Source organism: Bos javanicus, chromosome 6, assembly GCF_032452875.1.
Source record: "Bos javanicus breed banteng chromosome 6, ARS-OSU_banteng_1.0, whole genome shotgun sequence".
Classification (NCBI taxonomy): Eukaryota; Metazoa; Chordata; class Mammalia; order Artiodactyla; family Bovidae; genus Bos; species Bos javanicus.
This window is the reverse complement of record NC_083873.1, coordinates 58,850,871-58,866,895: the sequence shown is the minus strand read 5'-3', so window position 1 is coordinate 58,866,895 and position 16,025 is coordinate 58,850,871. Positions and strand designations below refer to the sequence as shown.

The 16,025-nt window shown below is 37.1% G+C and overlaps 1 protein-coding gene across 1 annotated transcript in view; it reads right to left on the bottom strand.

Annotated features, from left to right (window-relative positions):
* The window catches only part of KLB (klotho beta), a 37,297-nt gene extending 33,701 nt beyond the window's left edge, over positions 1–3,596 (bottom strand). The window contains exon 1 of the mRNA XM_061419943.1: positions 2,678–3,596. Within this exon, the coding sequence (XP_061275927.1) occupies positions 2,678–3,415 (738 nt within the window). The 5' untranslated portion in view covers positions 3,416–3,596. The remainder of the gene's footprint in view (positions 1–2,677) is intronic.
* Positions 3,597–16,025: the final 12,429 nt, after the last annotated feature.

Below are 16,025 nucleotides of genomic sequence, written 5' to 3'. Positions count from 1 at the left end.
GCACCCTCTTTGTGTCCAGATGTTAAAAACTCAGAGTGGAGCATCTATTAGTAGGTATCATTGTGGCAGATTTTTACCTGAGACTTAGCTTTCTCTAAGGTAATCCCCAGATATTCAGTAAAGTGAAATCTAGATTCAAGGTCAGTCTCAGGACTGGCTAGACCATTCAGGTTTCCTGCAAACCAGAACATTTAAGACTGAGCTGGTGTTTTCAACATCATCCAGGAACTAGAAAGGCTACAAAGAGCCACTGTGAAATCTTTTCAGTATCTGAGGACTGGGGAATAAAGTAGTCTATAAATGACTTATGAATTTAGTTTTATATTAGTTTTTTTTTTTAACTCAATAAATGTTCTTGGACAAAAAACTGAGCCTAAAGAAATGCTTCTTCTGGGTCACAAGTTGGCATAATAAGGGAGAAATACTTCATTGCAACATAAAATATCAAATGAATCTTTTCTATGTTAAAGGAAGGCGAGAGAGGGGGTAAATGAGAAAATCTAGTTCACCCTAGGCTGTCAAACTATTGCGAGATTTCTCTCTGGTGCTATAAGTCACTGGGTTATGCAGTAGATTTCACTTTCTGACTGATTGCAAGGGACCCCTCATGCTCCTTATGTAGGTCAGTGATTTAGAAACTTAAAGGGATAAAAGTAATTATTTGGAAAATAATTAAAATGTAATCCTTATATTTTAAACAATTAAATTTATCTTACTATCTAATTTTATGTTAAAGACAGAGTTTATTTCAAATTAGAGGAAAATGAAAAATATCTGAAAATATAGCTTTGACAGAATAAGTTTGGAAACAGTATCTATTTGTTAATTAAAACTTTTTTTCTGTGTGTTTTTATCAGATAGTTTTTAGGGCTTTAAATTAACCACTGAAACATATTCTTCATGATAATTCTAATTGTTAACATTTTTCCAGGTAGGTGACCAAAAACTTTTTAACAATTTAGAATATTTTTCTTTATAAAGAGGTTAAATAAGCATATATGCACATGTGTATATTTGCATAGAAAGCTTTATAAAGACTATATGAGATACTACTAACAGTTTCCTTGAGTTTGGGATTATCAGATGCAGAGGGAGGGATAAATTTAACTTTCACCTTGTATTCCAATTTACACAAGCATGTATTATTTTAATAATTTAAAGAACTAAATAAAAGGAATATTTTTCTAAAATATATATGCATAATCTTCATAGTTAATAGCTGTATGCTTTCTCCCCTTTGAGGTCTATTTGCCAAATCACAGTATACCCATACATTAATATTTGTTTTGTATACATGTACAGTCAAAGATACATAAATGACCTTGAGATTGTAATGCAATATGTTGACTGAACTGCAAGGGCACATGTGACTGAAACATAGTGCAATTCACATGTATAATAATCCAAAAAGTTCAAAAAGGAAAGAAGGGTTAACAGGTATTTTTGTATGTGAAAATTTAGACATGGAGTAATTTTATGTTCCTATACATTTTTCTGTTTCTATATATTTAACATTTGATTATTAAAACATCAAATTACTTCTCCTAGCACATTATGAAACCCTACTAGTAAAGCTTTTTTCATTTTCAAAATGTAGCAGGTGTCCAGAGTAATTTATTTTTTCCAAGTAAACCATTTAGATTAAAAAGTGAAGCCTGATTCTAGATATTAGCCTCAATGTAAGACAGAACTCTTGAAAATTCCTGAAAGATTGCTCTTTTAAAAATATTCTTAATATAGATATTCTGTGTTTAATAATGTTGTAATTTATAAATTCCATGGTCACAACAGCTCATTTTACTCTGTAACCGTGGGCAACTTATTTAATCTCACTAAGCTTCAGTTTCCTCATCTTTAAAATGGGGACAATAAAGGACCTAGTTCATAAGGTTATTATGAGGATTAAATATGATAATACATATAATATGCTTAATGTCATTTGTGGTAAATAATAAGCTCTCAATAAATATTAGCTATTATTTTGCTTACACTTCACTATTCTTTTAATCATTTTAGCATTTCCCAACATAAACTCTAGGTTTTGAAATATACTCCTTTAAAACACTTAGTAGAGCATTTTCTTTCCAGTTGTTATATTACTAGTTTAATTTTAACTCCTAGAACAAATAGTCTCATCTTTTCTGCCATGTAACACAAAATCAACTGTGGAATACATTTATTTCAATTCTTGCATTTAATGTGATTTATCAGTTAGCTAACATTTATCTACCTCATTATTGCTAAATATCACTAAGAATAGCAATATCAACAACAAATACATGTTTGAAATGGTCATGCCTTAACATTAAGTTCTGAATTGGTTGCATATGGTCAGAAAAAGGGTTTCAACAATTAAATTTATGAAGGACTGGCTTTCCACAGAATGAAAGTAAACTCATATTCTTTCTGATGTATAGCTGTAGATTTAAGAATAGTTAATTTAAAAAGTGCAATATTTAAGGAAAATAATTGGGTTAATACAGTAATATTAGCTTAGGTAAATAAAACATGCTCTACCTTAAGTATGAAATCTGAGGATAGAACTTGTGAATTAGACTAAAATTAGTTGAGCTGATTTCAATAAAAAGTTATTTAAATGAAACACATTTTCATAGTTTCTTTTAAACTCCTGCTCTTTATATTCTGAAAGTATACTATGAAGTCAGCTGTACAGTACCTTGATCAGGTTGTGTCCCACGGTGTAGACAGCTGCTAAATTTCCCTTCTCTCCAGGAGCGTGGATACCAGTCCCATACCCATGCCAAGCGACTAGATATGGGTTGTGAATTGTAATCCAATATTTGACACGGTCCCCAAATGTCTGGAAACAGTATGTGGCATAGTCATTGAAGAAATCTATTATGGTTTCATTTTTCCACCCCCCATATTTTTCCTGGAGTGCCAAAGGCAAATCCCAATGATATAAAGTAACTATAGGTTCAATGTTTCTAAGTACCAGAGCATTGAGAAGAGTATCGTAATACTGGAGACCTTTTGCGTTGACAGCTGATACTATTCCACCCGGGAAAAGCCTTGGCCAGGAAATTGAAAATTGATAGAAAGAAACACCTATAAAATCCAGGGCTGATAAGTCCTTTTCCAGAAAAATGTAACTGTCACTGGAACTATTCATGCTGTTGACATTTTTAAGGTGAGTATGGATGAAGTGATCCCATATAGAAGGTCCTTTTCCGTCTGCCTTCCAATTTCCTTCCACTTGAAATGCTCCAGTCCCAACGCCCCAGAAAAAGTTTTTAGGAAAAGTGTCATAGAGAAACAGCTGACTTTCATTTACCGGACTGAAATTAGGATTTTTAGACCATATAGTTCTTCCGTCTCCAGAGAATCCAGTAACAGCTCGTAGGAGGATAAACGCTGACAGGATGACAGATCTTTGCAGTCCCCCGCTGGACATTGTTTTCCTATAGCGTATGTTTCTTTCATCGGTGCTGAAGAAAATCCATTCATTCCCTGGAGATCATGCCGCACAGCCTGGCTTCATTTGCCACTAACTGCTCGACTGTCTTATCAACGCTTCAGTAAAAAAGCTTGTGATTGTAAAGCTCTGTCAATGATTAGCTTGAACTGTGAGACTTAGGATGGGTCAGGGAGAGCAACGTAATTTGAGGGAGGTGGCTCTATTGCACTCACCAGCATGTTGCCTTCTCTCTTATTATTGGAAAAATTATATGGAAATGCATCAGTGACAAATAGTTCAAATGTGTAACTTATATATAAACAAGGAAGAAAATGCCATAGTTTCTCTGTCGCCTTTCATAGTGATACAAATCTTTTCTGGCTGTTTTGGACATTATTGAGTAAAGTGTATACCTTTTCTATTTTTGTAGGTTTTGAGTGGTAATTTTATGTTTCGCATTTCAGAAAAAGCAATTTTATGGACAAATAAACAGCATTCCTATATGCCAATAATAAAGAATTAGAAAACATAAGATATTATACGTCCATGAAAATTACAACACATTTAAGAATAATCTTATTAACTACTGTTTTATTTTAAGAAAAATTTTAAAATGCATTTATAAATTAAAAAATGAAGGAAGAAATATACAGCACTTTCTGGGTGGAAACATTGAATAATTTCCAACTTAATTTATACATTTAATTCACTTTTCACCAAAGTCCTCTGATCCCAAATTTTAGTTCAACAAAATTATTGTGGAAATTCACTTAAAGAATAAATACACAATAATTACAAAAAAAAAACCTGAAAAAATAGTGATGCTGTGTACTACCTTCAGATATGAAAACATAAAGAAAAATTTAAAGAGCATTGTCTGGAATAAGAATAAGTATAAATAAGTATTGTACAGAACCTATAGCCTCCAAATGACCTTGGTTATTTGGTCGTTAGTTAAAATTTTAAAAATTTGAAGCATTACATACTAGTGAGAGGCAGAGTGGTTAATGGTTTGGCCTCTACAGTTAGACTGCCTGAGTTTAACAGTTGTGTGGCTGAGGACAAGTTTTTCAGCTTTCTGCACCTCAGTTTCTTTTCATGTACAATAAGGCATAATAGTAGTATCAACTGCCTGAATTATTGTGAGATAATACATGTAAAGCACTTTGAATAGACACACATAGTAAGTGCTCAATGGACACCACTCTTACTTCTATGTGAAAAGTGATGATTATTCAGAAAGTGGTGCCAGGATTTAGCATAGAAGACACTAAGTTCTGGCTCCTGCCTACATGTCTAGCTTCATTTCTCATCCATTAACCACACGCAACCCCCTTCCCTGCAGCGGTAAAAGCCTTTAATGAGCTATGCACACGCCCGTTGCCCCACCCCTGTGCCTTGGTCTGTGTGCTCTCTGCATAGATGTGCTCTCCCCGCTTCAGTTAGCTCTGGTCTACCCGTTCTTCAAAACTTCAGTACGTCTTCTGGAAAGCCTTTCTGACTCCCCCATTGGATTTTTTTTTTTTTAATTATTTTGTTTATTAATTTATTTTTGGCTGTGCTGGGTCTTTGCTGTTGCTTGGGCTTTTCTCTAGTTGTGGCGAGCAGGGACTACTCTCTAGTTGTAGCCACGGACTTCTTCCTGGAGCAGCTTCTTTTGGTGTGGAGCCCAGGCTCTCCAGTGCGCGGGCTTCAGTAGTTGTGGCACACAGGCTTATTTGCTCTGCGGCATGTGGGATCTTCCCAGATCAGGGATTGAATCTGTACCTACCTGCATCGTCAGGTGGACTCGTCACCTCCTTATATTATTTATTTTTAAATTTAGATTTTAAGAAGGTTTTAGCTTATTGGCCCTCTCCTGAAAAAAATCTTCAGTCATTGCAGGTAAAGTCACCCCATCTGTAGAACCTATTCCACCTGTTGTCCAGGCTCCAGCTCGCTTTTTGCCAGTGTCACCATTGGCCTTACAGTCCTGACTTCATCCTGTGCCTGCATTCCTTTGGCTGTTTTCCTGAGGTATGCTTTTCATACAGGCCACATCTTGCAGGTCTGTGTCTGGGTTCATTTTTGGGGATGTAATCTAAGGAATTGTAGATCAACTGTCTTGTCACCATAAAATGGGTTCTTAATCCAAATACCAAGATGACATCTGGTGTGGTTTTATACATTTTAGCTAGTTTTTCCTGACTTTCTGTCTTAGGCACTGCTGTGTCCCCAGGGTGAAGGACATTTGTTTCTACTGAGGCAGTGGTTTGGTCATGAACTTCCTGGTCCAGATGGTTACAGTGACATTCATGATGGAAGCTGATCCTCAGGCAGGTCAGGAGGAAAAATAGCCACTCTGATTTGATTTAAATGAATATTCTCTGTGTTTCCATGGCAGCCCATGTTTTCGCTGTTATGACACTTAACATAGACTACATTTATCTGTATCTTTTGTTTGACTGTAATCTCTGTCTTTTAAAAACAAGAGCCATTACTGTTTGGTTCCCTATTGAATATCTGGGGCCTAAACTTGTGTTGAATGAAGGAATGTAGCAATGATAGACTATGCATACCTCTATCACTGCATTTATCATGTAATCCCAGAACTGTTTGTCTCTCTTACTAGACTGTAAGAATATCTCTTATTTAAATTTTTATCTTATCAGAGTAAATGCTTAATCATTGTCTGTTAAATGAATGGAGTTGATGCAATTAGTTCCCTATTTTAAAATTAAAATTTCCTAAGTCTTGAGACAAAATTGACATATAGGGCTTCCCATATGGCGTAGTGGTAAAGAATCCACCTGCCAATGCAAGAGATGTAGGAGATGCAGGTTTGATCCCTGGATGAGGAAGATCCCCTGGAGTAGGAAATGGCAACCCACTCCAGTATTCTTGCCTGGGAAATTCCATGGACAGAGGAGTCTGGTGGGGTACAGTTCAAAGTGTTACAAAGAGTCAGATATGAATGAGCAACTGAGCACATATGCACACAAGTGATATATAACATTGTTTTAGTTTAAGGTGTACAAATAATGATTTGACATATGTATATATTATGAAATGATTACTAAAAATTTTTTTAATGTAATAATTCAGAACCTCATAAATATATTTATTTCAAAAATATACAGCCACAGAAATTTAAGATGGTAAATTTTATGTTATATGTATTCTACCACAATAAAAAATATATATACATTGGGAATTTCCTGGCAGTCCAGTGGTTAGGACTCTACACTTTCATTGCTGAGGGCTCAGGTTCAATCCTTGGTCGTGGAACTAAGATCCCATAAGCCACATGGTCCCACAGAAATCTAGAAGGAAACAGAAGTAAAAATGAAATTATATAAACATATGGTTTATAGGATGATATATATATTTGAGCATACATAATTTATAATTAAAATATTTGAAAAAATAAAAAATTGAAAAGCTAATAACAAACTTGAAAAATGAGCAAATCTAGAAAGCTAATGGCCAACTTTTTATTATATAAGTAATTCATTGCAAATCAATAAGAAAAATAAATAAATGGGTAAACTACATGAGTGAAAAATATACAAGAGAGGAAATTGTAACTGTGTAGCTACTGAAAAACTTTTAATGACTGGTAATTAAAAGCACTTACAAAAATTACTATACAACATTTTCTTTATAAAATTATCAAAAATATACCTAAGTAATAAAAATCAACATTAATGAGGTTGTAAGACATTGCTGATTAGAATATAAACTTGCACAATACTCATGGAAAACAATTTTTAATATTTCATGAATCTTAGATTTTATTCTATCTTTGAATCTAGTGATCTCTGAAGTATAATAAATTAATTAAAAATATATAAAATGCTGTGTGTGCAAATATTTTTATAGCAGCATTATTTATGACAGAAGGAAATTAGAAATAATTTAACGATTCATTCATAGGGGAATAATTACCTAAAGCATGAAATGTCCATTTGATGAAATGTTTATCATTAATGTTTTCAAAGAATATGTAGTAACATTAAAATATTGAAGATAAAAAAAACTGAAAAAAATCCAGGCAATAAAATGAATGATCAGTATGATTATAATGATGTAATAAAAACTATAACCAATACTTAGAATTATAAGAAAATACCCACATTTTTGGCTTCCCTGGTTCATTGGTAATAAATATGCCTGCAGTGCAGGAGACATGGGTTTGATCTTTGGATCGGAAGACCTTCTGAAGAAGGAAATGGCAACCCACTCTGGTATTCTTGCCTGGGAAATCCCATGGACAGAGAAGTGTGGTGGGCTGCAGTCCATGGGGTCACAAGAGTCAGACGTGACTTAGCAACTAAACAACAATAACAACAACCCACATTTTTTACCATATTGCATTTGGTAATATATCACACCATTTCTTGGTATTTCCCCAAATGAATTAAAAATTTATGTCCACACAAAAACATGCACATAAATATTTGTAGAAGCTTTATCCATAATTGCCCAAAATTGAAAGTGATGTCATTCAGTGAATGGGTAAACAAAGCTGTGGTAAATGGAATATTATTCAGTGATAGGAAATGAGCTATCAAGCCTGGAAAAGACATAGAGGAGCCTTAAATGCACATTAGTAAGTGAAAGGAATGAATCTGAAATGGCTACATACTGTATGATCCAAACTATATGATAAGCTGTAAAAAGATTATTGGTTGCCAGGTACTGGGGAGAGGAAAGCGTGAATAAGTGGATTGCAGGGGATTTTTAGGGCAGTGAAATAAGTATTCTGTAGGATCTTGTAATATTGAGCCCGTTAATCAAAACGTATAGAATGTACAACATAAAGAGTGAATCTCAATATAAACTATAAACTTTAGTTAGTAATAATATATCAATATTAGATTATCAATTATAATAAATACACCATGCTAATGCAAGATGTTAAATATGGGGAAAATGTGGGGGAAGAGAGTGAAGCAATTTATGGAAACTTTGTAACTATAATTGCTCAAGAAAAAGTATTAATTAAAAAATAGTTTGTTAACAAACACTAGGTTTTGAAATGTATACTGAGCATTTTTTAAGTTAATTTGTTAAATTAACTATAGTTGGTTTACAATATTGTATTAGTTTTAGGTATATAACTTCAGATTCTTTTCATTACAGATTATTAGAATATATTGAATATAGTTTCCTGTGCTAAAATGTAAATCTTTGTTGTTTATCTATTTTATATATAGTGGTATGTATCCCACCCCTTTTCCCTTTGGTAACCATAGGTTTGTTTTCTATGTCTCTGAGTCTGTTGCCGTTTTGTAAATAAGCTCGTTGTGTCATCTTTTAGATTCTAAAAATAAGTGATAGCATATGGTATTTGTTTTTCTGACTTCACTTTGCATGATGATTTCTAGATCCTCCTGTGTTCCTGCAAATGGTAATATTTCATTCCTTTTTATGGCTGAGTAATATTCCACTATATTACTCATTCAGTTCAGTTCAGTCGCTCAGTCGTGCCAACTCTTTGTGGCCCCATTGACTGCAGCATGTCAGGCTTCCCTGTCCATCACCAGCTCCCACAGCTTGCTCGAACTCATGTCCATTGAGTCAGTGATGCCATCCAACCATCTCATCCTCTGTCGCACACTTCTCTTCCTGCCTTCAATCTTTCCCAGCATCAGGGTCTTTTCCAATGAGTCAGTTCTTCACATCAGGTGGCCAAAGTATTGGAGCTTCAGCATCAGTCCTTCTGATGAATATTCAGGACTGATTTTCTTTAGGATGGACTGGTTTGATCTCCTTGCAGTCCAAGGGACTCTCAAGAGTCTTCTCCAATACCACAGTTCAAAAGCATCAGTTCTTTGGTGCTCAGCTTTCTTTATGGTCCAACTCTCACATCCATACATGACAACTGGAAGAAAAACTAGACTAGATGGACCTTTGTTGGCAAAGTAATGTCTCTGTCTTTTAATATGCTATCTAGGTTGGTCATAGCTTTTCTTCCAAGGAGCAAGCGTCTTTTAATTTCATGGCTGCAGTCACAAACTGAAGTGATTTTGGAGCCCAAGAAAATAAAGTCTTTAACTATTTCCATTTTTTCCCCATCTATTTGCCATGAAATGATGGGACTGGATGCCATGATCTTTGTTTTTTGAATGTTGAGTTTTAAGCCAGCTTTTTCACTCTCCTCTTTCACTTTCATATTACTCAAGAACCCCACATCTTCTTTATCCATTTGTCTGTTGATGGGCACTTAGGTTGCTTCCATGTCTTGGCATTTTTAAGGAATAAAAGAGAAAAATAGATGAAGAAATTTTATGATGACAATGACTCAATACTGAGACAAAAATTTCCAAATATTTACAAAAATAGATTATGAATTTATGAAGTATTTCTCATGGCTTAGTGAATCAAGACTAGAAGCTTCTTTTTTTTGTAAACAACTATCAAATATTTTTTGAATATTTTACTCATAAAAGGATCCGTCTTAGGTCCTAGGAGAGGACTATGTACATCCCTGCCCTAGCAGAGTTTACAGTTTAGTCAAGGAAAGAAAGAATAAAAAACATAAAATGTCTAAGAATTTAGATAGTGTCCACCACCTACCAGGTGAGTGGGGCAGATCTATACACTCTAGGAATTCTACATTCAAAGCACCACTTCATAATGCTTTGTACAAATGACAGAATTTTATAGTTGAGTGGGTCTTTAGAGATCATCTGGGTCAACCCTTTATTTTATAGATGAGGGCTTTGAGACCAAGATATTAGAAGCCAGAATTCATCATTTAATCATTCATCTATTCATTCAACAAATTTTTATTGAGTATCTCCTATGGTCAAGCACTTTGTTGGAGGTTGGAATTGAAAACTGAAGATGTCACAGTTTTCACTGATTCAACTCACAGATTCAAATCTTATAGAAACACATTTGTGCTCACTCAGTTGTGTCTGACTCTTTGCGGTCCGATGGACTATAGCTCGCCAGGCTCCTCTTTCCATGGAATTTTCCAGGCAAGAATACTTGAGTGGTGTGCTACTCCAAGGGATCATCCCAACCCGGGGATCGAATCCACGTGTCTTGTGTCTCCTGCATTGGCAGGTGGCTTCTTCACCACTAGTGCCACCTGGGACGCACAGAAGCACATAGCACTCATATGTCATCCAGCATTATAAGTCTGTGTCGGAGAAGGCAACAGCACCCCACTCCAGCACTCTGGCCTGGAAAATCCCGCGGGTGGAGGGGCCTGGTAGGCTGCAGTCCATGGGGTCACTAAGAGTCGGACATGACTGGGTGACTTCCCTTTCACTTTTCACTTTCATGCATTGGAGAAGGAAATGGCAACCCACTCCAGTGTTCTTGCCTGGAGAATCCCAGGGACGGGCGAGCCTGGTGGGCTGCTGTCTATGGGGTTGCAGAGTCAGACACGACTGAAGCGACTTAGCAGCAGCAGCAGTGAGTCTGTGTGTGTGTGTGTGTGTATGTGTATGTATGCAAGTGGAAGGCTGAGTGGAGATGCCTGAAAACTCTTATTTTTTTCTTAAAAAATGAAGAATGAATGACAAGATTTAGCCAGAAGGAGGAGGGGAGGAGGGAGAAAAGCTCTCCCATGTAGATGGAGAAGCGTATTTAAAGTCCCAGGAATGGAAACGTTTGGCAAGTTGTTTAGGACACCTGGGTCCTAAGAGTTAGAGGGAAATGGCAAGAAATGATTTGCAGAGATTGGCAGGGACTAGGTAATGAAGAAGTTCATGACCCATGTTGCTGGAATTTGGGCTTTACCTTGAAAGAAATAGGCAGCCATTGAAAACATTTTAAGCAAGTATGTAAGGTAGGGTAATACTGTATAGACAGACCCAGAAATACAAAGTTAAGGCCCACACAGAAGGTCATCTGCCACACATTTGTCTGAAGAAGGAGTTCCAAGTTATCAGGTGGCTCTTTACAGTGATCAGAGATCCAGACTGCTCATGTGTGTGGTCAGTTGCCTCTAAGGCTTCGAGGGGGCCTCACCCACGGCACTCAGTTGGGGAAAGTGGAAACCCTACAAGCTCTGGCCTGGAAGTGATGTACATAGTTTCTAACACATTGCAGTGGAGAAAACTAGTCCTGTGGCCACTTCTAGAGGCAGGGTGAACTGGGCAATATTCTCTGGTGTTCTTGCGTGCTCAGTCACGTCCGACTCTTTGTGACCACATGCACTGTAGCCCGCCAGGCTCCTCTGTCCATGGAATTTTCCAGACAAGAATATTAGAGTGGGTTGCCATTTCCTACTTCTGGGTATCTTCCCAACCCAGAACCAAACCTGCATCTCTTGCATCTCCAGCATTGGCAGGAAGATTCTTTACCTCTCCACCACTTCTGTCCCTACTCTATTCTGTACTCCATGCTGTGGATGGGAGAGCACACATTTTGGTATTTAGCCAGCATCCTCTGCCACAGGGAGGGCCCTGATCAGATCTTCAATCTAGGAGAATCACTCTGGCAGGGAGTGGATAATACTGGAAGCAGGGAGATTGGTTAAAAGGCTTGTTAATCTGAAAAATGATCTGGCTTGAACAAAACATAGTATGTAGCAGGGTAACACGGCGAGAAAGAGACGAGTTAAAGAACTAGTTCGAAGATAATACCAACAGGCTTTGATAATCAAGCGGATATTGAGATGGAGTTTAGAAGAGAAAGGAACCAGTGGTGACCCAGGTTTCTGATCTGGGCAACTGGGTGAAAATAAGAACCAGGACTTTGAAAAGAAGATGGCATTCTTAACATTTTGAGTTTGAGGTATGAAATATCTGGTGTGCAGTTAGCTATTTGAGACTAAAGTTTGAGGAAAGATCTTTTTCTGAAAGTATAAATGTGGGCCCTATGCTATGCTAAGTCACTTCAGTCGTGTCCGACTCTGTGTGACCCCATAGACCGCAGCCCAAATGTGGGCCCTATCAGTGTGTAAACAGTGGTTAAAACTTTAGAAATAAATGGAGATGCATCACACAAGAAGTGAAAAAGGAGTTTTTCACAAATCTTTAAAACATTTTTATTGTGATAAAATATACATGGAATTTACCATTTAACTGTTTTTAGGTGTACAGTTCAGTGGCATTAAGTACATTCATATTGTTATGCCACCATCACCATCCATCTCCAGATGTCTTTCATCTCCCCAAACTGAAACTCTGTACCCATTAAACAATGACTCCTCATTTCCCCCTTTCCTCAGTCCCTAGCAATCACCAATCTACTTTCTGCATCTATATGAATTTGACTTCTCCAGGTACTTCATATAAATAAAATAATATAATACTTATTCTTTTGTGTTTGACTTATTTCACTTAGCATTACGTTTTCATAATGGTTCATCCATTTGAAGCATGTGTCGGAACTGAATTCCCTTCTGAAAGTGAAAGTGAAAGTCGCTCAGTCGTGTCCAACTCTTTGCGACCCCGTGGGCTGTCCATGAGATTCTCCAGGCCAGAATACTAGAGTGGGTAGCATTTCCCTTCTCCAGCGGATCTTCTCAACCCAGGGATTCAACCCAGGTCTCCTGCATTGCAGGCAGATTCTTTACCAGCTCAGCCACAAGGGAAGCCCAAGAACACTGGAGTGGGTAGCCTACCCCTTCTCCAGGGGATCTTCCCAACCCAGGAATCGAACTGGGGTCTCCCGCATTGCAGGCAGATTCTTTACCAACTGAGCTATCAGGGAAGCCCTAATTCCCTTCTGAGGTCGAATACTATTCCATTGCATGGCTATATCACATTTTATCCATTCATTCATTGGTGAACATTGGGTTGTTTCTACCTTTTGGCTGTTGTGAATAATGCCACTATGAACAGCATTATTCCCCTGGTGACCCAGTGGCTAAGACTCTGGGCTCCCAATGTTGGGGGCTTGGGTTCAATTCCTGGTTGGGAACTGAATCCCACATGCCACAGCAAAGAATTTGCACGCTGCAACCAAAAAGATTCTGTATGCTGCAACTAAGACCCAGAAAGCTAAATACATAGATATTGAAAATAAATACATTTATTAGAGTCCCTGCTTTCAATTCTTTGGCGTATACACACAAAAGTAGAACTCCTGGATCACATGGCCCTTCTATGTTAAATTTTTTGAGGGATTTCCATACTGTTTGCCACAGTCTCAATTTTTGCTGCACGTCAAATTCACCTCTTGAGTTTTAAAAAAATACATGTGCTCAGTCTCCATCCCCTGGAGACTGATTCAGTCTATCTGAATAGACACCTGACTTCTGTTTCTTTTTAGAATTCATATTCTTTAAGATACTAGAAACAAATTAATAAGGTTGGTTTTAAAAGAGTAAGAATAAAAGAATATGGAGCAAAAAGTTGAAGTCCTCACTGTTAACATTTGGAGTGTATCCTTACACACACACACACACACACACAAGAGCCTGGCAAGCTACAGTCCATAGGGTCACAAAGAATCAGACACAACTGAAGTGACTTAGCATGCATGCATGCTAATTATATATAAAGCATTAAATCCCTTGCCTGATATATATGTTGCAAATACTTTCTCCCAACAATTTCTCTCTTAACTCTTTTAAAAAACAGCTTTATTGAGATATAATCCCCATACCATGCAATCATCCACTAAAGATATACAGTTCAATAGTTTTTAGTGTATTCAGAGTTGGGCAACCATCTCCACAATCAATTTCAGAATATTACTGAACTCTGCTTTAATATATTTACATGTGAAAATGGTTTTCATTTTCTATAATCAAATTATTAATTTCCTTTTGGGTTTCTGGGCTAGGGAAGCAGTCCCCATTCCCAAATTATAAAGGTATTCTCATATCTTTTTAGTACTTTTGTAGTTTTGCTTTTCATGTGTGATTTTCTTAAAATTAATTTTTATTTTTATAAACTGACTCATTTGAAAAAACCATGATGCTGGGAAAGATTGAAGGTGGGAGAAGGGGATGATAGAGGATGAGATGGTTGGATGGCATCATTGACTCAATGGACAAGTTTGAGTAGACTCCGGGAGTTGGTGAAAGGGAGGCCTGGCATGCTGCAGTCCATGGGGTCACAAAGAGTCAGATATGACTGAGCGACTGAACTGAACTGAACTACTCCCCTGTCCCCTCCCCTACTTTCAACTCTGTAGCTGTTCTTCTAGAATTTGTATATTTCCACATTTGAACTTTGCATAATAGTCAGGTACAGTTGTTATCCTTCAGTTCATTAATTTGAGACTATTGATACCCTTCCATGGTAGATAAAGATTTTGGTTTCTTATGTCACCATTTTTTGTTGGTTAAAAAAATTTACTTTTTTGGTTAAATTGATATTTAGAGTTTACATTATTTTTTACACAAATATTATTCATTGCTGAGTATCGTAGTATACTACGATTATGTTCTCTATCTTCCTTTTTGTTTTTCTTACAGTTTAATAATTGCCTTGTTTTTCACTTGCTTAGTTGTCTGTAGCTTTTGTCAAATTCCCACACCTACCAATAGCTCTTAGTACAAGGTCTATCTCTATTATTAGTTTCAATCTTTTTTCTCAGGTTACTCCTCCTGGAGACCTTTGTTTGCCTCCATCTGCTGATGCTCTGGGCCTGTTCCTTTCTGCATATTTGTCATTTTAGGACTTCCCTTTGCTGACAACTTAGGAATTCCTTTACCTTTTTATGGTTTCAATTCTATTATATGAATCTCTTTTTTTCATTTTTCCTGGTTTATTCCCTCCTGTCATGGAGTGAATGCCCCAGTAGCTTTGTTCAGAGGGCACAGTGATGCCAGCCCTTGATCTGCCTGTCTCCTGGGTGACAACTTCTACAGTCCGGACTGTATGCCCTCTCACTACACTTGGGGCACAGCTGCCACCTTGGGGCTCCTCTCTCTTTTTTTCTGTGCAAATGGTAGGATGCCATCAGTTGAGACACAGGTTTATGAGGGAAGATCAGGTGTTTAGTTTTGGACAGATTAACTTTGATATATCTATTAGTGGAGATGTGAAGTTGGAAAATGGATATAGAAGTCTGAAGTTTACAGGAAAATTCAGCAGCTGATAGAAAATTGGAGATGTCAGTATTCATGTAGTATGTTAGGCTATGAGATTGGATGAAATTACCAGGCAGTGAGTACAGACGCAAGCCCTAGAGCAATCAAATATTAAAAGGACAGGAAAATTAGGAGCAATGAACACAAGAATCTGAGGAGTGGCTGTTGAGGAAGAAAGAAAACGAGGACACCAGATGTCCTTGAAACCAAGTGAAGGAAGTGTGTCATCAAGAAATTATTCTCATGAAGAAATGCTTTGTGAAATCATAGAGATAAGATATAAGGTTATCAATAATTTATTAATTATACCCTCAAGTTTTTTTAAAACAGAGGATGCTTCTTAAAAATTTTATTAAGCTTCATAGCCATGTTCAGATCAGATCAGATCAGATCAGTCACTCAGTCATGTCCGACTCTTTGCGACCCCATGAATCGCAGCACGTCAGGCCTCCCTGTCTATCACCAACTCCTGCAGTTCACTCAGACTCACGTCCATCAAGTCAGCGATGCCATCCAGCCATCTCATCCTCTGTCGTCCCCTTCTCCTCCTGCTCCCAATCCCTCCCAGCATCAGAGTCTTTTCCAATGAGTCAACTCTTCCCATGAGGTGGCCAAAGT